We start from the raw sequence: 25,469 nt of genomic DNA on the forward strand, positions 1-25,469 counted from the left end.
TCTGCTGAATTTTTAATCCCTTGGTGGGGCTTGATTTAATAAAAAGGCCCTGAGAATCCCTGGCCTCTGCAGATGCTTTGGGGAGCTCAGCACATCGCAGTGCCTCTTCAGCAAATAACTTCTCTTATGCCTGGATGTTTCAGGAGAAATCAATGGCTTTGTTTTCCTTTCCTTATTTCGGACTGTCTTGGGTTATGAAAAAGCCAGCTGTGAGCAAGTTTAAAAACAAAACAAAGCACTGGTTGTTTTTTTTTTTTTTAAATCACCACTTTGAGTTACAGTGGTACCTCGGGTTACATACGCTTCAGGTTACAGACTCCGCTAACCCAGAAATAGTACCTCGGGTTAAGAACTTTGCTTCAGGATGAGAACAGAAATCGTGGCGTGGCAGCAGCAGGAGGCCCCATTAGCTAAAGTGGTGCTTCAGGTTAAGAACAGTGTCAGGTTAAGAACAGACCTCCAGAACGAATTAAGTACTTAACCCGAGGTACCACTGTATTTATTTAGAAAGATATATCCCACTTCATAAAATAATCTCAAAGGCCCAGTTTGTACATAACACCAAGCCACACTTTGCAATGAGCCCCATGGAGATGTCTTGGCAGGGCTGGTCAAAATGGCAGGAGGAATAGAATGGAAGTGCAGAACTGAATCCTGGGAAGGGACCCAGTGGACAGAGAGGAGCTGATTTAGATATTGGGGAGGACTCTTTTGCCTTTGACTACTCCTATTATTAATAATAATAATTTATCTATACCTTGCCCATCTGGCTGGGTTTCCCTAGCCACTCTAGGCGGCTCCCAGTAAAATATTAAAAACACAATAGCACATCAAACATTAAAAACTTCCCTAAACAGTGCTGCCTTCAGATGTCTTCTAAAAGTCAGATAGTTGTTTATTTCTTTGACATCTGATGGGAGGGTGTTCCACAGGGTGGGCGCCACTACCGAGAAGGCCCTCTGCCTGGTTCCCAGTAGCTTCGCTTCTTGCAGTGAGGGAACCGCCAGAAGGCCTGAGTGTCCGGGCTGAACAATGGGGGTGGAGACGCTCCTTCAGGTATACTGGGCCAAGGCCGTTTAGGACTTTAAAGGTCAGCACCAGCACTTTGAATTGTGCTCAGAAACATACTGGGAACCAATGTAGTTCTTTCAGGACCGGTGTTATATGGTCTCGGCAGCCACTCCCGGTCACCAGTCTAGCTGCTGCATTCTGGATTAGTTGCAGTTTCCAGGTCACCTTCGAAGGTAGCCCCATGTAGAGCGCATTGCAGTAGTCCAAGCGGGAGATAACCAGAGCATGCACCACTCTGGCAAGACAGTCTGCGGACAGGTAGGGTCGTAGCCTGCGTACCAGATGGAGCTGGTAGACAGCTGCCCTGGACACAGAATTAACCTGCGCCTCCATGGACAGCTGTGAGTCCAAAATGACTCCCAGACTGTGCACCTGATCCTTCAGGGGCACAGTTACCCCATTCAGGACCAGGGAGTCCTCTGCCCCCACCCGCCCCCTGTCCCCCCCAAAAAAGTACTTCTGTCTTGTCAGGATTCAACCTCAATCTGTTAGCTGCCATCCATCCTCCAACCACCTCCTTAGCAATACACCTGTCTAGTTGCCTGGCCTGAGTAAGAATTCATGCAGGAGAGTAAGCAAGGGTTTGCTTCTGAGCTTCCCCATGTCATTCATTCCTGCAGGGCCATAGTTTGCCACCTCTCGGTTTCAACGGGACTTTCTCAAGCCTCTCTGGTTCTCTGTTTTCCCTCTCTTTGCACAACCCTGTCAGTCTCTGAGTGGAAAACACAGCAAAAATTCCTTTCCCGCTTTTGGATTGAACCCAGCGAGCTATTTGTAGCTTCTTGGAAGCCTCCGGACATAACATTATTTATGTTCCTTTCTTAACCCCGCCCCCATCTCCACTTAGCTTCTCCCGGGATAGAAAGGAGAGGGAGAGGAATGGACTGATACCCAGCTGAAGCTGCTTGCGTCTTGAGCTTTGAGTCAACAGGCACTTCTGTTGAGGTCTAGTGGCTTGTAGGGCCAATTTGGTTAGCAGCATAAATATGGGGCTTGCTGTTGATCATGGTGATGTAGTGATTGACACAGGTAGGAAGGCTCTGGCCCCTGGGGTCTCCTTTCCAGCCCCCAGCCTTGCCTCCTCAGCACTTGCCGCTATTTTTAAAAAATGCTTTAAGAAAATTTTAAAAAGCTGATAATGGTGCCGAAGGATGGAGAAGGGGAGAGAGGAGCTATTCTGCCTTGGTCAGACCGCATCTAGAATGCTGTGTCCAGTTCTGGGCACCACAATTTAAGAAGGATATTGACAAGCTGGAACATGCATGGAGGAGGGCAACCTTATGAGGAATGGTTGAAGGAGCTGGGTATGTTTGGCCTGGAAAATAGATGGAGAGGAGATATGATAGCCATGTTCAAATAGCCTAAGGCAGGGGTCAGCAAACCGTTTCAGCAGGGGGCCGGTCCACTGTCCCTCAGACCTTGGGGGGGCATACTATATTTTTTGGGGGAAATGAACAAATTCCTATGCCCCACAAGCAGTGGCGTAGCGTGGGGGGTGCAGGGGGGCTGGCCGCACCGGGCGCAACATCTGGGGGGGGGGGGCGCTCGCACTCGCAGCTCTCTGCCCCTACTAAAATCCACGGGTTAGGGGGCGCAAATTATTTGCCTTGCCCCGGGTGCTGACAACCCATGCTATGCCACTGCCCACAAATAACCCAGAGATGCATTTTAAATAAAAGCACACATTCTACTCATGTAAAAACATTCTGATTCCTGGACTGTCCGCGGGCCGGATTTAGAAGGCGATTGGGCGTGACCCTGCCCCCGGGCCTTAGTTTGCCTACCCATGGCCTAAAGGCTGCCACATGGAAGATGGAGCAAGGCTGTTGCTCTGGAGGGTAGGATTCGAACCAATGGCTTCAAGCTACAAGGAAGGAGAATCCAACTGAACATCAGGAAGAACTTTCTGGCAATAAGAGCTGTTTGATAGTGGAACGGACTCCCTCAGGAGGTGTTGGATTCTCCTTCATTGGAGGTTTTTAAAGCAGAGGTTGGATGGATGCTTTGCAGGGGGTTGGACTAGATGACCCCCAGGGTTTTTTTAATCTGCGTTCATACAGCATTATCCAAAAGCATACACATCCTGTACTTCATTAATGAATACTTCTGTTTCACGTGTTCTCAAACTAGTTTAAGACGGACTAGAGCCTTTAAACTGCTCCTAATTCGTCTCTACTCAAGGCGTGAATGCCTTTGCATAGGGCAGAGACATCCCTGCCCCATCAATGCCCGCTGGTGTATACATAAACAGAAACGAATCTGACACTAATGAAGCCATGTTGATGTGAACAGCAGCAGACGGGGGGGGGGGCTGTGAAACACAGGGGGGTGGGGAGGACAGACACCAATGTGCTCCAAGGCGATGATTTGAATGCACGCACACACACACACACACACACACACACACACACACACACACACAGAGTTTCCAGTGGATTGCTCAGGGTTAAATGAAGTAAAAAAATTGCAGACTGCTGCATTCTCAGGGCGTGCGTGAAAGGAAGCGGCCGAGTTAAAATTATATTTGTTGAAATATTTCGCTGTGCTGCAGGAGCCCTCGTAAAGGGCTTTTTCAGGAAGCCTGTGGTGAGCCAAAGAGGGAAGCAGAGCAGGGTGGAGGATATACTGCATAAAACTTGGGGTGTTAGCAGCCGGGGAGCTGGAAGGAGCCATGTTTTGTGATCAAGACTGACTAGCATAGCTCAGTGGCAGAGCCCTTCCTTTGCATAATAATAATAATAATAATAATAATAATAATAATAATAATTTATTATTTATACCTCACCCATCTGGCTGGGTTTCCCCAGCCACTCTGGGCGGCTTCCAACAGAATATTAAAATACAATAACCTATTAAACATTAAAAGCTTCTATAAATAAGGCTGCTTTCAGATGTCTTCTAAATGTCAGGTAGTTTGACACCTGATGGGAGGGCGTTCCACAGGGCAGGTGCCACCACTGAGAAGGCCCTCTGCCTGGTTCCCTGTAACTTGGCTTCTTGCAGTGAGGGAACCGCCAGAAGGGCCTCGGCACTGGACCTCAATGTCCAATTGGACCGATGGGGGTGGAGACGCTCCTTCAGGTATACTGACCGAGGCCTTCAGGTATACCGTATTCAGAGCAGAAGAAGATGTTGAACATAGGAAGTTGTCTTAGGCCCCATCTGTACTATCTGAGGAAAGCAGTGCTGTGCCTCTTTAAACAGTCATGGCTTCCTCCAAAGAATCCTGGGAGCTGTAGGGTTTTATTTTATTTTGAGGTGTTGAAAGTTGTTAAGAGACTTCTCTGCTCCCTCACAGAGCTACCAGTTCTCAGAGTGGTTTAATAAACAACCCCTTTTCCTAGGGAACCCTGGGAATTGTAGCTCTGCGAGGCGAAGTTACTCAACCCCGGTTTCCAAAACAACACATGAACTGTCGTTCAGCAGTTCCTTGAAATTTGTGCACCTCCAAATTTTGAGTGCGGTTCCCCGGCCAAGTAATTTGTACCAGAACCAATGTAGTAGGGTAACGTGTGCATAAAAGAAGGGAAAATACCACACAAAAATCCATCGTTTTAAAAGAAAGTGCCTCGCAAAGATGTGTATGTCGGGTAATATTGCGAACAAAAAATATGTTGCCTTAGTAAAAGGGACTCACTTGGAAAATGGTGGACTCTCATTCTTCTTTAGCAGCATTGCAGGGGGTTGGACTGGATGGCCCCTGGGATCCCTTCCAACTCTACAGTTCTAGGAGAAATTCTCACTAAAATGCTGATGTCTTTACATGAAGAATTGGGTTGGGGTTTTTTTAAGCAAACTGATGTGGAAATGTAGAGAACTGAACTAACGATTGGAAAAATGAGAAACTCAGAGAAACCGAAACTGGCAGGTTTGCCCATCCGAAACTGGCAGGTTTGCCCATCCCAGTATATCTGAAGGAGCTTCTCCACCCCCATCGTTCTACCCGGACACTGAGGTCCAGCACCGAGGGCCTTCTGGTGGTTCCCTCACTGCGAGAAGCCAAGTTACAGGGAACCAGGCAGAGGGCCTTCTCGGTAGTGGCGCCTTCCCTGTGGAACACCCTCCCACCAGATGTCAAAGAGAACAACAACTACCAGGCTTTTAGAAGACATCTGAAGGCAGCCCTATTTCGGGAAGCTTTTAATGTTTGATGTATTATAGTATTTTAATATTCTTTTGGAAGCCGCCCAGAGTGGCTGGGGAAGCCCAGCCAGATGGGCGGGGTATAAATAATAAATTATTATTATTATTATTATCCTTGTCTTTAACCTGCACTTTCCAAAGAATTTTCCCGTCACCTTCCTTATCACACAAAGTCCGGTCTTTTGGGGAAGTGGGTTTGTTGCGCAATGCCTGTCAAGCGACTATAATGGCCCAATCTGAATTTGCCAGCATGCGATTCAGTCCTACCCGAAATGAGCGCCAGTCTGGAAACATCTGAAGCCTGAGAAAGACATTGCCTCCTGGGCCAGCGTTTCAAAATCTAAACAGTGTGTGATGCTTGCAAAGTTTTATTGTTGTAGCTGGGGAGCCGACTTCTATTTATTTCTCTTTTTTAAAATCAATTGTGTATTCAGAGAGGGAATCTGTTATATTTCCCCCCTCAAGATGTTAAGAGAAGAAACAGAAATGGAACCAGGATTCCAGTCTGTGTTTTAACTTGTTCCTGTACAGTGCTGCTTTTGACGCAGAATTAATACATTCCTGGCTGATTCCCGACCATATATCTGATCCCCCCCACTTTTTCCTTTATTTCATTTTTCACAGGCTGCTACGGGAACAATGGATCAGAGCCAAATATGAAAGGAAAGAGTTCATTTACATTGAGAAGCAGGAGCCTTACTCTGCAGGTAGTTGGGCGAAGTTTTCTGAGTTAAAATGTTTCTATTTATTGTTCAAAGGTATCATTTAGCGGAATTTGTTTAAAGGCTTGGTTCAGATGCAGTGGGGAGCCATGGTGCTGACTACAAAAATTAGTACTGGCAAGCATCTAGCTTATGCACTCCCCTCCTCTCTCCCTCCTTTTTCAGTCCCCAAAGAATGAGGCTGGAAGCCATAGTTTCCCATGGTGTCACACTTCCTCAAAACCCAAGGAAAATGTGGTTTGTTTAAACCAGGGTTTCCCAGACTTGGATCTCCAGCTGATTTTTGGCTACAACTCCCATCATCCATAGCGGTTAGGGATGGTGGGAATTGTAGTCCAAAAACAGTTGGAGACCCAAGTTTGGGAAACCCTGGCTTAAACTTTGAGGCTGTTTTCCTCAAATCGTGCCCACCTACCAATGTACAACCATGAGCCTTAAATTGCTCTCCCAATCGTGCATTGGCAAGAGAAAGCAAGCTTTGACTGTAAACTGCTGGATCGGACATGATGTTGTCATTGCGACACCAAGTGATTGACAGGTGGGTAGCTCCACCCCTGGCAAATTTGACCCACAATGCTAGATCTGAATAAGTATCTGGTCCATGGAGCCACAAAGCTTCCCCCATCCCTGGTTTAAACCACATTTTGATCTGGACTTGTTTTCACCAACCATTATTTAAGTTAGGGGTAGCCAATATGGTGCCTTTTAAATGTTGCAGAACTACAACTTCCACAATCCCTGACTATTGTCCATGCTGTCTAGGGTTGATGGGGGTTGGAGTCCAGCAGCATCTGGAGGGGCCCACATGGACTGTCCTTGGTTTTAACTAACCACAGTTTGCACAGCTTGGATATCACAAGGAAGAAGCTTCTCATCTCCTCAAGCGTACCAAAGAGGAGGGAAGGGAAAGGAGGAGCACCGGAACACAGAGCTTACAGCAGCTTGTGTTTTAAGGCAAGGGCCTAGCTCAGGGGTAGAGCATCTGCTTTGCATGCAGAAGGTCGCAGGTTCAATTCCTGGCATCTCCCAGTAGGGCTGGAAGGGTCCCTCTGCCTGAAGCCCAGGAGAGAGGCTGCCCCTCGCTCTCATGGCCTGGCGGAATGGCTGTTGTAGATGACAGTTGAGGGTTGGGCTTGATGTTGCAGGCTTTAAGCTAGAATATAATCCCGGGCCATTGGCCCATCTAGTTCAGCATCCTCTTCTCTCATTGGTCAACCAGATGTCTTGGGGGAGCCTTCAAGCAGGAGGTGAGCTCAGCAGCACTCTCCTCGCTTGCAATTCCCGGCAACAGGTGTGCAGCAGCGGCATACTGCATATGTAAAAAAGAAAAAAGGTAAAGGACTCCTGGGTGGTTAAGTCCAGTCAAAGGTGACTATGGGGTTGCGGCACTCATCTCGCTTTCAGGCCGAGGGAGCCGGCGTTCGTCCACAGACAGCTTTCCGGGTCACATGGCCACCAAGAGTAAATTGCTTCTGGCGCAACGGAACACCGTGACGGAAACCAGAGTGCATGGAAACACTGTTTACCTTCCCGCCAGAGCGGTACCTATTTATCTACTCGCATTGGTGTGCTTTCAAACTGCTAGGTTGGCAGAAGCTGGGACATGGCAATGGGAGCGGGGATTCAAACCACCGACCTTCTGATCGGCAAGCCCAAAAGGCTCAGTGGTTTTAGACCACAGCACCAGCTGCTAATATCCCTTGTCAGCCTGATCCTCTGTGAACTAATCCCATCCCAAGCCATTCAACTTGGTGGCCATCTCTGTCTCTTGTGGGAGAAAATCCCATAGCGTAATGATATACCGTCTGAAAGAGCACTTCCTTCTTATCTGCCCCAACATTCAACTTCGTCAGTCTGGAAGGAGGCCTGCCATGGAGGAGGCTTCTGAATGCAAACATTCGGCTGCAAATCCAGACAGCGTCTTACGTGCACTGGGGACTATCTCTTTTTGGTTGTGGCCGCCAGTGTGGGAACGTATTGGGTCTGACGTTTGGCTTCCCCTTCTGTGAGTGCTGGGAAGTCCAGGGTTGCCTTTGTCGAGTCAGCTTCCCTTGTCGGAAGGAGCATTTGAGGCTTGTGGGCTTTGGTAGAAGAAGTAGAGTTCTGCTTGTAAATGTGTTTTCACAGTGGTTCTCAAAGGGTGTAGCGCACCACGTTGCTGTGGCTGGAGAGGAGGGCAAGCATGGCAGGAAGACTTGAAGACAATATTATATTTGGGGAATGGTTTGTGTTCTTATGTAGCTGCATTGGTTTATACTTTTGGACGTCCCATTATCATATTATAAAGTAGTTGTTTTTTATATTATAAATCAGCCACTGCTAGGAGTTGCTCCCCCCCAATATATTTCATATCAATTAAATTTTGTGTGTGGCGCAACCAAATTTTTATTCTGAAAGTGTGGCCCAGAGAAAAAAAGTTTGAGAAAATAACTTAATCTCAAAAAGCAACTTGGTGGTTCCTGCACTGCAAGAAGTGAGGTTACAGGGAACCAGGCAGAGGGCCTTCTCGGTGGTGGCACCCGCCCTTTGGAACGCCCTCCCATCAGATGTCAAGGAAATAAACAACTATCTGACTTTTAGAAGACATCTGAAGGCAGCCCTGTTTAGGGAAGTTTTTAATGTTTGCTTTTTTATCGCGTTTTTAATATTCTGTTGGGAGCTGCCTAGAGCGGCTGGGGAAACCCAGCCAGATGGGCGGGGTATAGATAAATTACTACTACTACAACAACAACAACAACAACAACTACTACTACTACTACTACTACTACTATTACTACATAGTCCTTTGCAGGGGATCCTGGGACAATGTTCAGTTCCCCTCAAACCATGGGTGAGGAAGCTTCAGGCCTTGAGGCCAGATGTGGCCGTCCAGACCTCTGTCTCTTGGGACTCCCTCCAGGCCATGCCCCCCACTGACCCCAATTTGACCCCTCTGTGAGTGTCCTTGCCTGGGTAGAATGTGCCCTTGAATCATGTTCTTGCCTCTTGCTTGCCCAGATGCTGGGTAAAGAGGGCCTATTGTAGAAAGGCAACATTTGCATCCATTTCCCCGCCCATCTCTGCCTCTGGCCTCGCCCACCGCTCTTGAAGGTTGCTCAGGTGGGAATATGGCCCTTGATCTGAAGAAGCTCCTGTCTTGCCTTGAAGCAACCATGACAGTGGAGGCTGGTCTATCAGGGTAGGCGGGGATTTGCCCCAGCAACCCTAGTCTACCGTCAACCTGTCTGCACTTGCCAGCCTGGGCCTGGCTGTCAGCTTCCTCCACCTCAGCCTCAGCCTTGCCCTTGCAGAACCCAGCAAGGAGGAGGATGGGGTCAGAAGAAATGAGTCTGTTGCACAAGACCTTCCTGTCCAGTGTATTCGTTCAACCTGAATTTGTGCTGGCAAATGTGATAGAATCCCATCTGAAAATAGTGGCAGCCTGGAAACATCTTAAGAAGTTTTATTTACAATGGAGCTTGACATTTTTGGTACCCTTCTGTCTCAAGAGACAATGGAGTGTGCCTCCAGGGGTGAAGCCAAACCGGTGTCAGTGGCACCAAAGCGACCTCCCTGGGACACAAGCCAGGGCAGTGTGCATGGAGGTCCTGGGCTGCCCACCTGACAAGACACCTCTGTTGGCCGGGCTGATGTGGTCCAAAGGAAAGCAGAGCAATACCTTTGGCATCAGATTGGCTGTAGGAGTTGCCGGAAGGAGGCATACAAGATTGCAGAGGTTTGGGATCAGAGTTTTCCTTCTCCTAGATGTGCTACTATCCCAGGTTGACAGGCCCAATCTGCCTTTCAGCACATGCAGGAACCACCTTGTTGACTGTTGAACCCACTATTGGTCTCATTCGCTCAAACCGCCAGAGCCTATCTTTGCATGCAGGGGAAACTTGAAATATGTGTGTACAGTGGGATCCGTTCTGGAGCCCCGTTCACATCCTGAAATGAATGCAACCCACGTCTGCGCATCCGCGGGTCGCAATTCGCCGCTTCCGTGCATGCGCGTGACATCATTTTGAGCATCTGCGCATGAGTGAGTGGCGAAGCCCAGAAGTAACGCATTCCATTACTTCTGGGTCGCTGCAGCGCGCAACCCAAAAATGCTCAACCTGAAGCTACTTCAACCCAAGGTATGACTGTATGTGCATGCATGTGTGTGTGTCTAAAAAGTCTTTTGGAGATAGACTGTCAAGTGTTTGCAAATGCCAAAGCAATGCAGTTGCAGCTCAACTGACAGTTGTACCTTAGTAGAGTCTTGGGAGAGAAAGGTCTTCGCTCATCTCTGAGGCTCCAAAGCCCAAATGTGCTGGGATGCTTGAAGGAGGATCCTAGAGGGAGAATATGAATAAGCACCAAGGCTACCCCAAGGGTGAGCGAGAAAGAACCTCCATCTGGGGACCACGCTGGAAAGAGAATTTTGGAAGCCTTGCAGAGTTCCTTGGACAGCTGTCAAAAAACCCTCTCTTCTGCTTCGCTGATCCTCACGGCAACCCCAGACTTGTGTTTCTGGAGGATACGCAGAGCAACAGTCACAGCATTCCCAATGGTTGAGAGTTGACTTGGGGCCAGATGACACAGGGTAGTTTGACCCAGACATTTTATAATATTCTAAAAATCCAGCTGGAGAAGCTACAAACTAAAGTGGAAAACAAGCACTGGGCTGGTTGCTCCTTTCGCATTGCTTTTGCTAAGAATTGGCCTTCAGAGCTTTTTTTCTGTTCCCCCTGTCTTCACGGGGGGGGGGGGAGATAATAAAACAGTTGCAATGAAAATATATGCAACTGAGGGTTTGTTGCAGAGGCAGGCAGCTGTCATGGGTGCTCCATATCTTGCCTTTTTTGGGCTAGATGACCTCCAGCGCCATTTATGATTCTATGGGTTTGTATCCAGCCAAGTTAGAAATTGAGTAAAGGTAAAAGGTAAAGGGACCCCTGACCATTAGGTCCAGTCATGGCCGACTCTGGGGTTGCGGCGCTCATCTCGTTTTATTGGCCGAGGGAGCTGGCGTACAGCTTCCGGGTCATGTGGCCAGCATGAGTAAGCCACTTCTGGCGAACCAGAGCAGTGCATGGAAACACTGTTTACCTTCCCGCCGGAGCGGTACCTAGTTATCTACTTGCACTTTGAGGTGCTTTCGAACTGCTAGGTGGGCAGGAGCAGGGACTGAGCAATGGGAGCTCACCCCATCGCGGGGATTCAAACCGCTGACCTTCTGATTGGCAAGTCCTAGGTTCTGTGGTTTAACCCACAGGGTTGGAATAAAGCTTTCACTTTTGGTTCCTCTCATTTTCTAATTTTCTCATCTTTCCAATCTTAAGTTTGGTCCATCCCATTTCCACACCAGTCTGCAATTCTCTCTCTCTCTCTGTGTAATTTTTAAAGTTCTCATGAAAATTCATCAGCATTTTAATGTGCATTTCTCTGAATAGTCACATCATCATGTGCAATTTTGTCTAATACACATATTTTTGCAAAGCAATTCCCCCCAGTATAGTGCACCTTGGTATGTTGTTTTCAGTAACAAATGCATTTATATGCACGATTCAGCCTAGCTTTTTTGTACACATAACTTGGACCAAGGAACTGCTTTACAAATTTCAGAGAAGTGCATTTTTTAAAAAATGGATTTCTGTGTTTCGGTTGACTTATTGTTTCGGAAAACACAAATGGGGTAGGTTTGCCTATAACCGTGAACTGAATCAAATTCCTCCCCCATCCCATACTTAGAGTAGACTCCTTGAAGTAAATGGGCCTAAATTAGTCATGTCCATTATTTTTACTGGGTCTATTCTGAGCGCTGGCTCTGCCCCCCTTTTAAGATACCAGAGTGGACCTGAGTGAAGCCTGCTTACTCTCAGTCCACTCCTGTGGCCCCACCCCTGGCCCCGCCATGGATTGGCTCATTTAAATGGGTTTGGGCGGGAACCCCCAATGCGGCGCTGGGAAGGCGGGCTGGCTAGGGCAACCCGGTGTGTCCCCAAGAAGATCGGGAGTGCAGGCGCCAGGCCGCAAATAATCCACCTCGGATTATTCTGAGTACGCTGAGCATTGGCTTCTTATGAATTTTGTAGGGGCTGCAAAATCCCCCCTCACGCGACTCATTTGGCTCATGCTCCTCTGACAATGGTTGGCTTCAGTGACCGGGGGCTTTGTTTGGTTTTTCCTTTTAATAGAATAAGCCCTGCTGCTTCCATTCTTCCAAAAGCCCCCAAATTAATGGATGTATTAGGCTCATTGATTCCGGTGTGAGGAGCCGGTTCCCGCTAGCTAAGTAACGGAGTGATTAAATGCTTCAATGCCCTGCTATTGATCCCAAAGTTATGACTTTTTTCATCCAAGTGAGCTGTTTTCGTTTTGAACGTGGTGTATTAAAGCCAAATAATGTGTTCACGCTGTCCAAACCTTATGAAATGGACTGTTATTTACACCGTATAAGCCATTTTTAAGGCATTAGGATGTTCACTATCATTGGATGTGTTGGATGCAATGGCAACAAGTAATTTTCCTACCCTTAAAGCCAGTTATTGAGCCCTCCAGACATTATTCTGTGCTGTTCTTTCACCAACAGTGCAACTCTGCATTTGTCTACTCAGAAGTAAGCCTCATTGAGTTCAATGGCAATGGCAATTTTTCCCAAGGAATTGTTTATAGGATCCCAACCTGAGAACCTTTGTGGTTATGAAGTGTTGGATCACAGAGATCTGGGTTCAAATCCCCAGTGGGTTGGGAAAGTCCTATACAACACACCATTCTGTGGGATTAGAATTGCAGATATATTCTGAGCTCAATAACCTTTTTAAATGATTGAGTGAACACTGTCCATAAAGGGTGTTCTTTTTAACATGTATTATTTTCCCTTTCTGTCAGTTGCTGGTTTTCTAGAGAGTTCCCATTTCTGCAGTGGTGTTAAACCTTTGTGTTGCTGAACTTCTCTCCAAAACACCATCTTGGTGACCTCAACTTTAAATCTATGCTTGCTCTAGAATGCTGTTACATTTGGGATAGGGAATCTGGTTCCTTGCAGATGCTACTGAACTAAAAACCTCATCTCTCCTAGCCAGTGCCTATCCTAGCTCAGATTGATGGAAGTTGGAGCCCAACAGAACTTGAAGGGAGTAAATAGAGCAGTTGTAAGTGCTGGATGAAATAACTATAGACTTGCAGCCATTAGGCAATGAATATTTTATTGGGTTTATTGCTGTGTTATCCTTCCCATTCTCCAAGGAACTCAATATAGAATTCATGCTCCACTCATTTTTATCCTCACGAACAACCCTGTGAGGTAGGTTATTGACTGGGCCAGAGTCACCCAGCGAGACCACATTTGCACTATACATTTTAAGCTCTATAATACGACTTTAGACAGTCATGGCTAACCCCCCCCCCCAATAATCCTGGGAACTGTAGTGTGTTAAGGGTGTTGAGAGTTGTTCCCCTCATGGACCCCTGCTACAATTCTCAGAGTGGTTTAACAATCAAGCCCTCTTCCCAGGGAACTCTGGGAATTGTAGCTGTATGAGGGGAACAGAAGTTCTCCTTGCAACTCTTAGCATCATTGACAAACTACACGTCCCTGGAGTCTTTGGGGGAATCCATAACTGTTGAAAATGGTATTATAGTGTTTCATAGAGTGTAGATGGGGCCGGAGTTTCAGGGTTGAGTTGGACTGAGGCCTCCTTTCCCTAATCTGGCATTCAAAACCCTATACAGTGGTACCTCGGGTTACATACACTTCAGGTTACATACGCTTCAGGTTACACACTCTGCTAACTTAGAAATAGTGCTTCAGGTTAAGAACTTTGCTTCAGGATAAGAACAGAAATCAGGCTTCAGCGGCGCGGCGGCAGCTGGAGGCCCCATTAGCTAAAGTGGTGCTTCAGCTGAAGAACAGTTTCAGGTTAAGTACAGACCTCCGGAATGAATTAAGTACTTAACCCGAGGTACCACTGTACCACACTATCTGTTGCCTAACAACACTGTGGCCTTTTGCATTTTTCATGTAGCATTTAATACAGCAAAACCTGACGGTTGCTTGTGCAAAGTACAGATCTGAATCTCCAAATCCCATTAAGTCCCCTATCAGATGATGGAAGTGCAATCTGCATTAGGAGAAGAATCAGATACGTTACCATTAAAGTTCTCCCAACAGGATAAAATAACACTTTTCTTTCATCACCTTAACTTTTAATTCTCAAAGCACTCTGATTCTCGGAAACAACTTTTCTTCATGCCCAGTGATAACTGCTGTTATGAGAGGTGGGTTTGTGAATTAGCTTAGATGGCTTTAGAAAAGGGAATTAGACTAATCCCTGGTGTAGGAGATTGGGCTATCTATGATACTAATGGCAAACTCATTCCCAAATTGGCTCCGAATGGCGATTGCATTCACATTTAAAGGCAAACCTTACTGAAGATATTAATATTGCACAGTTTGAAGTGACTGGAAGCATAGGAACTGACTCCTTTTGGAAGAAAACCATAAAAACATTATTACATTATTCAAAGTTTTCTTGAAGAACTCTTCAAAACAACAACAACAACAAAAGACATAACATGATACACCCAAAACATCCATACAATGTTTTGCGCTGTCCAGCACAGTCTCAGCATTTTAGAAATAAAAGATAACTCAAGAAATCAAAACGGTATCTCTCTCCCCAATTCCAGCCTGCCTTAGCCTTCCTAAGGCTATGCGGCTATTGGAGAGCCATTAACATCCTTTTTCTCTCTGTGGCATTCAGAGAAAGACTAAAGTCACCACCCTTTCAAGATGGCGATTTGCAACTCAATACCTTTTCACCTGACCTAAGGTTACTATGAGGCCAGTAGGAGGTGGGGACAGAGAAAGTGTCAGGCAGGAGCCATCCCCTGACTGGTTGCAAGTACATAATAAAAATAATAAAAAATACAGGTCTGTGTAAGCTTTTCTGGACAAAAAGGTTTGAGGTCAGGTGTTGAAAACAGTGCAGTGAAGGTGCCTGCCGCATATCATAAAATATAAATCCCCCTCAGACGCCCTGCAAATCTCGCTGATGTCATTGCTGCAAAGACTCTTTTTTTCTTAGGAAGGTCATGGACTGCAGTTTTCTTCCTCACACTGAGGTTCCAATAAGTATATAAAAACCAGAAAGTGTGTGCACCATAAATAGTCTTGCCTTTACTCTGAGGCCATATATTTCTGTTGACATACCACAGTGTCATCGCTCTAGACCATTTTATTTTTGTCTCAAGCAGACGAAGCGGCGAGCAAAGAAAACCACAAGAGCACTATTTGTGTAGGGGAGGCTTCTCCCAGTCTGAGCTATAGACCCTTGAACACTGGGCAGAAGAAGACAATTGAAACCTTAAATTTATTTGGAGTACCTTCCCTATTTGGGGCCGTTTAACGTATGGGGTGAGGCAAGGCCTGGATAGGGTGTGTGTGTGTGTGTGTGTGTGTGTGTGTGTAAAGATGGCAACCATGGAGGAAGGCTGTTGTGCTCATGTTCCAGGCTTCCTGAAGGTATATGAATGGCAACTTTGAGAAGACCTTTGATCTGATCCAACAAGGTTCTACTAACATTCTTAACCATAAAACTGGAGGCCACGGAGGGGCATAGATGCTCCCTATGCATAAAGGGCTTTTGTTTGTTTGTTTAGGTGTTTTGAGGCCAGAAGTGAAAAAGCTTCACCCATTTGCCTAGGGTCACAACCTTGCCCTACATTTGAAGCTCTCATATATGACTTCATCGGTCATAATGGCTTCCCCCCCAAACATCATGGGAACTGTGGTTTGTGAAGGGTGCTGGGAAGTGCTGGCCCGTGAGGACAGCCCCTTCACAAACTACAGTTCCCAGGATGCTTTTGGGGAAGCCATGATGGTTGAAGTGCTGCAAGAGTGCTTCAGACGCATAGTGTGGATGTTCCCAGGTGGCCCTCTGATGGCAGGGAACTGCGACTTGGGAAAAATCACAGTTTGTTCTTCAGAGAGCTGAGGTGCTTGGAAAGAAGCCTGCTTGTTTCACCAGAGGACAAAATAAATCTGTGCCACAGTCAGTGATGCTTTTGTTGTCCTACTTTCAACTCCTTTAAAAAAATTCCAGAGGGGCAGCCGTTTTTAGTCTCCAGCAGCAAAAGCCATCAAAGTGTCTTTGATATATTAGAACATAAACTTTATTTATTATGCCACAAGCCCATAAAAAGCTGGTGCCGTAAGCTTGTTAGTCTTTAAGGTGCCACGAGGCTCTTTGACACTGTTCCAGTTCTGTAGCTCAGGGGTAGAACATTTGCTTTGTGTGTGTACTGTAACAATCTACAATTCCCAGGATTCGGGGGGGGGGGGAGAAGCCTGCGGCTATTTAAAGCGATATGATGCAGCTCTAAATGTACCGTGCTGTGCTGGATTTACGTATAAGCTAAACAAGCTATAGCTTAGGGCCCCATTCTCATGGGGGCCCCCCAAAAAAAATTAAAGGGAAAAAAAAACACTGGATGTACATTTCCAAAATATAAGATAAAAAACAAATAAAATAAAACCTACATACAGCAACAGTGTTTTCTATTGTGTAGGCTCCTATGATGTAAATAATGGGCCCCACCTGCTAGCTTGCTCCCTAAAATATCTCTGGTTTGCTCATTTCTATATATAGGGTGCCTACATTCTGCATGGACTGGTTGCACGGCAACATGTGCAGATGGCTTTAGATACCTATTAGGTCCATAAATTACCATATAGCATATACTCAACACACACAAAAAACAGTGACAATTTGTTGTTGACAAAGGACAGCTGGACATATAAAGGGCCCCATTACCTTCAGTAGCTTAGGGCCTCATCAAACCTAAATCTGGCCCCGACCGTGCTGGTGGGGCCCAATCTGAGCAGACCCTGATCCAAAGTGCTAGAAGGAGGTCAAGATGGGGCTGAAGATTCCAGGCACCCAACACACTTATTGCCTTGCTTTGGGCGCAAAACATGCAAAAGAACCCGTTGTCTTTGCTGCAGTTTCAGTCTTCCTTTTTAATCATTTTTATTAGTTTTTGCATATATTTTCCAAACAAAACTTCACATCACAGCATCCTCATTTTGGCTATTATAGCCTGAGACTTCCGTCAATCCTGTCTAGTGATTTTCAAATTTGTTATCTGATCTTGCATTTTATTGTTATGATTAATGCTTTTAAACTTCGTTTCCTAATGATTTCCTTCCTAAATAATTTTAAAATAATTTATATAGTCCTCCTTACAAAACTTCTTGTAAACCTACAAGCGATGTTACATTAATGCTATTGCCTTTCAAATAAATCATATATTTCTTTCAATCCTTAAGGAAGTCCTGGTTTTTCTGGTTCCGAATTCTCCCAGTCAACAGTTCTTCATACTCCATCAGTTTTATTTGCCACTCCTCCTTTGTTGGTAATTCTTCCTGTTCCCATCGTCGGGCTAATAGTACTCTCGTTGCTGTAGTTGCGTATCAAAACAAGTTTTTATCCTGTCTATTAATTTCTGTACCTACAATACCAAGTAAAAATGCTTCTGGTTTTCCCCCACAAATGTATATTTCAACATTTTCTTCATCTCATTATATATCATTTCCCAGAAGCATTTTACTTTCTTACAAGCCCACCACATATGGTGAAAGGTACCTTCTTTTTCTTTACATTTCCAACGTTTATTGCTTACTTTATACATTTTGGCTAACTTTACTGGTGTTATGTACCATCTATACATCATTTTCGTTACAGTGGTACCTCTGGTTGTGAACAGGATCCATTCCGGAGGCCTGTTCGCAACATGAAAAGAGCGCAACCCGCAGCGGCGCGTCTGCGCATGCGCGGGTTGTGACTCGCCGCTTCTACACATGCGCGTGATGTCATTTTGTGCTTCTGCTCATGCGCAAGCGGCGAAACCCGGAAGTAACCCTTTCCAGTACTTCTGGGTTGCCGCGGGACATAACCTGAAAGAAAGTAACATGAAGCGGACATAACATGAGGTATGACTTCAAAGCATTACACTCTGTAAAGTTTATACCTTCTTTCCACAGCTTTTCCCAATCTTCTAATTGTATACTGTAACCCAAGTCTTTAGCCCAATGTATCATTGCTGACTTAACCTCTTCATCTTTCACATGCCATTCCAATAGCAAGCAGTTTCAGTCTTCCATCCCGCTGACAGACGGAACAGTAATACTATTGTTAACAAAATGGTGGGTGCAGGACTGGAAATGGCACAGCTGGGTACATGGCGGCTGGTGGCATTCAGGGTCTCGAGGGTTGTGTTGGGAAACACACAACATCTTTCACGGCGTGCGGCCCAACAAGAACTTTGGCATTTACGGTTTCCCATTGTGTCCGTATGATCTAGCGCACAGACCCTTGTTTCATTCCTTGGCTGTGCAAAGCTGGCCCAGGCCTCGGCGGTTCTGTCGGCCCTTTGTTCTAAAGGACAACAACAACAAACAAGAAGGGAGCTTGTGGGAATATTAAGCAGCTAGCGTAGGATGAGGGAGCACTTTTATTGCCGCTGGAGCCCTTGCCCCGAGTCTTGTCTGCTTTCAGAAAAGCAAACCCCTGACATGTTGTGCCAAAACCCCTCCGTTCCCGCTAATGCTGACGTGCCGGCAGGATTGGCACCGTACCAGGGCCAGTGGGAAGTGAGAGGAAGGGGTCAACTTTCTCGGATGGATCTTGAGACAGGCAGAAGTTTAGGAAACAGAAACGTCCAATTGGGCATCAGCCAGCAGGCCTAATAAGGGCAGAGCATGCACAGATGTCTTCAGGAGCCTCTGAATGTTGAGTTTCAGTTGGGAAAGCAAAATGGAGAAGGGGAGAGGGGATCCCTGTGTTTGATCCTATAGCAGTTCATAAAATCCTGGCTGGTTGAAGCCATGTACAGGAGTAAAGAAAGGGGGGGGGAGTCTCATCTCCCCCACTTTCAATCAAGTCCAGCTGAACAATTAGCCTCTCCCAGAGGAGAATACAGTGGCGTAGCGTGGGGGGTGCAGGGGGGGCCGGCCGCACCGGGCACAACATCTGGGGGTTAGGGTTAGGGGGCGCAAATCCACGGGTTAGGCTGCGCAAATTACTTGCCTTGCCCCGGGTGCTGACAACCCACACTATGCCACTGGGAGAATATTAAGAATATTAAGAATAGCAGAAGCAGTCGAGAAGGAAGAAGAGGAGTTCAGGGTGTTTTTTTAAAAAAAACAACCCAATATTTTAAAAATAAGTATATAAGTTGTCTGTCTTTGATTCTTTTACATGGTATTTCAGTGTATTGCGGTACTTCATGTATTGTGATTTGCCCTTATTTTTATTGATCATAGCTTAGTAATTATTTATTGTAATTGTTAATAGGGAATTTCTGTTTCGTTATTACTTGCTGGTGTTTTATGAGTTAATTTTATTGTGTACTATTATATTCTAATAGATTATTGAATATTGTTATTGTTTAGTCACTTAGTCGTGTCCGACTCTTCATGACCCCATGAAAGAGTCAGACACGAGTAAACGACTAAACAACAACAACAATATTCAATATTCTATTGAATATTCAATATTCTATCAAATATGACTTTATTTAATATAAGCCATTCATTTTAAAGTTTTGTTTTATTATGATTTTTTGTATTGGATCAGGTTATTATAAGGTGTGTGTTGTTTGTTGTATATTTTGTTGCTGCAAACTGCCCTGTCTATAGTAATATAGAATGGCGGTATACAAATTAAAAGTGAAAATAAATTGAAAAATTCCTGCCAATGTGGAGCCCTCTCACTGTACTCCCATTGCCCCCCGTCATTGGTCATTCTGGGTGGGGGCTGATGGGAGTTGTAGTCCAAAATGTCTGGCAGGCATTGGCTCGCCCTGTGCTAGGGTAAAAGGATGTAGTGCAGCATTTTGGTGAATGTCACACATTTTAGGCAGATCCGTAATGTGCATTTAGAGCACAGGGCCTCCTTCAAAGAAAACTAGGAACTGTAGTTTCACCCTCACAGAGCTACAATTCCCAGCCCCCTTAAACAAACTGCACTTCCGGGGATTCTTTGTGTGGGGGCAAGTCATGTGTTTGAAATGCACATTGAACCGTGTAAACCATGGGTAGGTAAACTAAGGCCCGGGGGCCGGATCCGACCCAATCGCCTTCTCTATCTGGCCCATGGACGGTCCGGGAATCAGCATGTTTTTACATGAGTAGAATGTGTCCTTTTATTTAAAATGCATCTCTGGGTTCTTTGTGAGGCCTGCCTGGTGTTTTTACATGAGTAGAATGTGTCCTTTTATTTAATATGCATCTCTGGGTTATTTGTGGGGCATAGGAATTCGTTTATTCTCCCCCCCCAAAAAAATATAGTCTGGCCCCCCACAAGGTCTGAGGGACAGTGGACCAGCCCCCTGCTGAAAAAGTTTGCTGACCCTTGGTGTAAACCCAGCAGTTGCTTGGCGTGTGTTTCTGAATGTCAGCATTCACACATTAGAGCGGTCGCTGTTGTTTCCCGCATTGTACAAAAGGGTACAATTTAAGGTGTGTGTGTGTGCGCATCTGCACCTGTATTTTCTTCCAAAGGGCACATTTCTATATTGCACCATTCAGAAAAGAGCAAAATCCAAAGGATAACTATATTCCGATCTGCACAATAGGCCAGAAATTTTGCGCTCAGTCAGTTTGCATTGGAAATTGCAAATTCCTCCATCATCCCTGCTCACTGTGTATCTTTTGTGGACAAGGAGAAACAGTGCTGTTCAGGCTGATATTTTTGTCAGGCTGCCTGCAATGCATTCTTGTTCAGCACTGTACAGTGGTGTGTGTGTTTTTTTTAATTTATAGGTGTATATGTATGCTGGTCTATGACCGCAATAAAGATTTGGAGGTGTATATCTTTATGACATAATCTTAGCCTCTGCGATGTGTCCCATTTGGATGGGAAAAGCTGGGTAGAAATGGAGGCAATAAATAAAACTTATATACACACCAGGGGATGAAATCGCTGACGGAAATAAAATGTATACACGGGCAGCAGTCGTGCATGGACTATATCCTTCAGCATTTGGTTTAAATATCTTTCGTTCTTTCCTCTACATCATTTTTCTTGTTTAATGTTAAGTTTTATGGGGGGACGTGGAGCTGAAAAGATCAGCGCAGTCGGGATTGGCACCCAGGGCCGAAATTACCCTTCTGGGCAATGCAGAAGTAAAATCGCATCGCTGGTGAGGGGAGGGTGCCTTTTCCCCAGGCAGCAGGGGAGCTTGCCACAAAGCGGACTCACGGCTCCTCCATCAATTACATCATTCTGTCTTGCAGGGGGAATGAGTCATCCAGAGAGGCTGCTGAGTTTCTCCTCCCTGGGCACCAGGGAGCTGTCTCTAATGCCCAGCTCACGCTTCCCAGGGGGAGGCCTGGTGTCTGGAGGCATTTGTTATTTTGCCGTCAAAGAGCAGTGCGCGTGTCAATGCAGAACGCACTTCCTCAGATAATAGCTGCAGCCTCCGTCTGCGGCTCAGGTTAGCAACTCACGTAAATATGATGCAGTGGAAGGGATCAGAGGAGCCACTGCCATCTGCAACCTGGTGCCCTCCAGATGTTTCCTCCCCCCTTTTTTATTATTACAGCTCCCATCTTCCCTGATCATTGGGCATTGTGGCTGGGGCTGATGGGAGTCTGAGTTAGAGGCAGGCGAATCTGCCAGTTTGGGTTTCTCATGTTTTTCTAAACCTAAGTTCAGTTCTACACGTTAGTTTGCAATTTAAAACACACACACACACGCATGAAAATTCACCAGCATTTTAATGTGAATCTTCCCAAATATACATGTTTTGTTTTGCCTACTATACACATTTTTGCACAGAGCTTTCCTCAAATAGAATGCATTTCACATGTTAATGTCACTTACTATATGCACTCCTATGCACACTTTACATCTTTATACACGTTACCTGGCTGGAGAATTAATTTTGAAGGGAATGCCCATTAGGTGGATTCACCTTTAAATGCAAGCTGGATCTAGGTTCTTCCCCCATCCCTATTGTAGTACAAAACATCAAGAAGGGATCAGATTGGGAAAGGCTGAACCAAACGTTATGTAGCACTTTCACCAACATGGGAAAGACCGTAGCTCAGTGGGGGTGCAGCTTCCTGCATGCAGAAGGTCTTGTGTGTGATCGTCAGCATCTCCAGGTACGGTTGGGAGAGACCCCTGCCCCAAACCCTGCTGCCAGTCAGTGTAGAGTAGACTGTACTAAGCTAGATGAATCACTGGTCTGATTCAGTCTGATTCAGTATAAACCAGTTTCCTAGGTTCCTATATAATTCAGAATCATGAGGACTGGACCCTTACTTCCCTTTTAAGGAAAGTGCCATAAGCTCAGACTAAATGTGCTGCATTGAGTCCTAAGTAAGTCCAGGTATCCTGATCCACCGGCTTATGGGAGTGGTTTGGTTCAGGTATCTTCTTCTTCTTCTTTGGTGATCCCTCGTAGCCGAATAAGATGGTCTTCCATAAACACGGTTTTAACAGTGAGTCTGTAAGTGACTGTGGAGGCCATTTCTGGAGCCACATGTCCTTCCACAGTGGAGACATAAGTTTCCGGGTGGGAGTTGATCATGGTGTGGATTTGCCAAGCGTGCCTTCCTCTTAGCACATTTCTCCCTTGCATCCTGAGTTCAAGCTTCTTTGAAGCTCATGACACTTTTGGTAAAGGCTGTTCTCCAAGTGAGGCGCTCGCAAGCCAGTGTTTCCCAGTTGTCGGTTTTTATGCTACATTTTTTTAGATTTGCCTTGAGAAAGTCTTTAAACCTCTTTTGCTGACCCACCAGCATTACGAGGCTGCAGGGACACCAAACAAGGATGCTTTATTAAAGAAAGGTGTAGACTTACAGCAAAGCAGCCTGCCTTTGCAGATGCCAGACGAACACTGTAGCAAGGAGATGGCTTGTCCACACCCAAGCAAACACGCAGACATTATTTATACACAAAGCAGCATACTTTGTGCAGAACTGCCCATCTATTCACTTGACCAGTTGAGGGCATAGGTGGCAAATAGCCAAAATTTTACAGGTAGCTCCCCTTTCTGGACTCACAGTCCAGCATCCCAAGGATAACATCACAACAAGCCAATTACTTTATATCAAAGCAAATGAATATAAGCACACCTGAGCTCATTGCTGCTACAACAACTGCCAGTTAATTGGGAGGTTATCTCGATTATCAAGATGACATCAGCAAAGCTTTTGGAACAGATCATCTTTGGTTCAACACAGCAGGTGGGAATGTCCTGCCTTTCCATGAGCCAGCTGAACCATCCGTAGCGTCTGGCGCACAAATTATCTGGTGGTCTCCTTTTGCAGGTGGGAGAGGAACTTAAGGTAGAGGGAGAAAGCAACCCAGGTGTTCGAGCTGGAGGCTGCTGAAGAGATAAAGTCAAGGGAATTAGGTCACCCTCTAAGGGCAGGCAAGGCTGTATATGTTTCAGCGCTGCAGATGACAAAGCAGAGTTTCAGACAGGGTGCTGCAGAAAGGCTTCTGCCAAGGATGCTAATGAGAGCCCTGGGAAAAAAATATAGGGCAGAGATCTGTACGGTATTCGCCTTTCCCCACTCCTCTACCCCGCTGCTCACAGACAGTTTTCACCTTGAAATTGTTGGTGTACCAGATAGCATCTATCCCAGCAATTTCACCTGCAGAGGAAAACTATTTGCATTATTTAACAAGGCGCTGGATGAGGGAGCAAGTCAGCACTTAACATCAGAAGAGTCCTTCTGGGTCCTGCTGAGGCCCATTTGGTCCAGCATTCTGTTCTCACAGTGGCCAACTGGATGCCCATGGGGAGCCCACAAGCAGAGCATGAGCGCAACATCACTCTCCCTGCATGTGGCCCTCGGTAACCGGTTGTCAGAGGCTACTGCCGAAACATAGCTCAGTCTAACCTACCTTGCAAGGCTGTTCTGAGTGCAAAATGGGAAGGGAGAGAACAACATACACTGTATTTTTCGCTCCATAAGATGCACCTGACCATAAGACGCACCTAGTTTTTAGAGGGGGAATGCAAGAAAAAAAATATTCTTTGAAGGGAGCGCTGAGCAGAGCCTGTAGGCATCACTGATGGGCTGCCCTTCTCACTGCTTGGGAAAAGCCCCCAAGAGGGGGGGCATTTCCGGGAGGTGGGGGAAGGGACTGAGGGGCTATCCCCGAAGCTAGAACAGCAAGAGGGAGCGCTGCGCAGCGATCACTCTTGCTGTTCTGGCTTCTGGGATAGCTGCACAGCCTGCATTCGCGCCATAAGATGCACACACATTTCCCCTTACTTTTTAGGAGGGAAAAAGTGTGTCTTATAGAGCAAAAAATATGGTACATGGCCTTGAGACCTGTGAAGGGAAACTGGGAAACTGGATGACTAGTTGATAAATGAAAAAGCCACGGGGCAGAGTGGACTTATGCATGCTCCACTGTCATGCACAATGACCCAGAAAGCATCCTGTGAAAATCAGGGGTTGCCTGTTTTGGTTTACAGATGTCTGAGCAACTTAGGTCCAAGGTACCTTAGGGACCACCCAGTCACTGAGATCATCCCCTGAGCTGGCAAGGCTCATCAGCAGACACCTTCTGCTACAACCTATAAATGCCGGCTGGAAACCTCTCTATGTTGCCAAGCTTCTGCAGGCTGTTAAGATAACATCTATCTGCTGACCCGCCACCCATGTCCCTATTTTCCAGGGACAGTCCCAGATTTGCAAAAGGGTCCCAGTTTCTTATTTTATCCCGGAATGTCGTGTTTTTCCTTAAGGCATCCCTATTTTCATTGGAGAAATATTGGAGGGCGTGGAGTCATCTGATCCCTGAGCCATCTGAAGACAGCCCTGTATAGGGAAGTTTTTCAATGTTTATTGTTTCGTTATTTTGTTATATATGTTGGAAGGCACCAAGAGTGGCTGGTACAACCTAGTCAGATGGCTGAGGCATAAATAGTAAAATAATAATAATAATGGAATAAAAGGTAAAGGGACCCCTGACCATTAGGTCCAGTCATGACCGACTCTGGGGTTGTGGCGCTCATCTCACTTTATTGGCCGAGGGAGCCAGCGTACAGCTTCCGGGTCATGTGGCCAGCATGACTAAGCCGCTTCTGGCAAACCAGAGCAGCGCACAGAAACGCCGTTTACCTTTCCGCCGGAGCGGTACCTATTTATCTACTTGCACTTTGACATGCTTTCGAACTGCTAGGTTGGCAGGAGTGGGGACCGAGCAATGGGAGCTCACCCCGTTGTGGGGATTCGAACTGCCGACCTTCTGATTGGCAAGTCCTAGGCTCTGTGGTTTAACCCACAGTGCCACCCGTGTTCTTGATAATGGAATAGGACGTACCTATTTTCATTGGATAAATGTTGGAGAGTATGTGTATGTAATGGTTAGTGGATCTCCAATTTTAAAAGTTTACACTGTTTTTATTGCATATGCATATGGTTGTCACAGACCGCTTTGGTTTTGTTTTTAATGAGCAGTGGTACACCAATATTTCCAGAAATAAAAATAAATAAAATCCAGCAGCACTTGAATGGGGGAGATGCCTGCTTCT

The 25,469-nt window shown here is 46.0% G+C and overlaps 1 protein-coding gene across 1 annotated transcript in view; it reads left to right on the forward strand.

The window, feature by feature from the left end:
- Positions 1 to 25,469, forward strand: part of ADAP1 (ArfGAP with dual PH domains 1) — a 63,687-nt gene that overhangs the window by 13,957 nt on the left and 24,261 nt on the right. Inside the window, exons 4-6 of the mRNA XM_081169298.1 lie at positions 5,839 to 5,921; positions 8,934 to 8,940; positions 9,174 to 9,249. Coding sequence (XP_081025424.1) covers positions 5,839 to 5,921; positions 8,934 to 8,940; positions 9,174 to 9,249 — 166 coding nt within the window. The remainder of the gene's footprint in view (positions 1 to 5,838; positions 5,922 to 8,933; positions 8,941 to 9,173; positions 9,250 to 25,469) is intronic.

The sequence above is a fragment of the Podarcis bocagei genome (genome assembly GCF_964188305.1).
Source record: "Podarcis bocagei genome assembly, chromosome: 14".
In the NCBI taxonomy this organism is placed as follows: domain Eukaryota; kingdom Metazoa; phylum Chordata; class Lepidosauria; order Squamata; family Lacertidae; genus Podarcis; species Podarcis bocagei.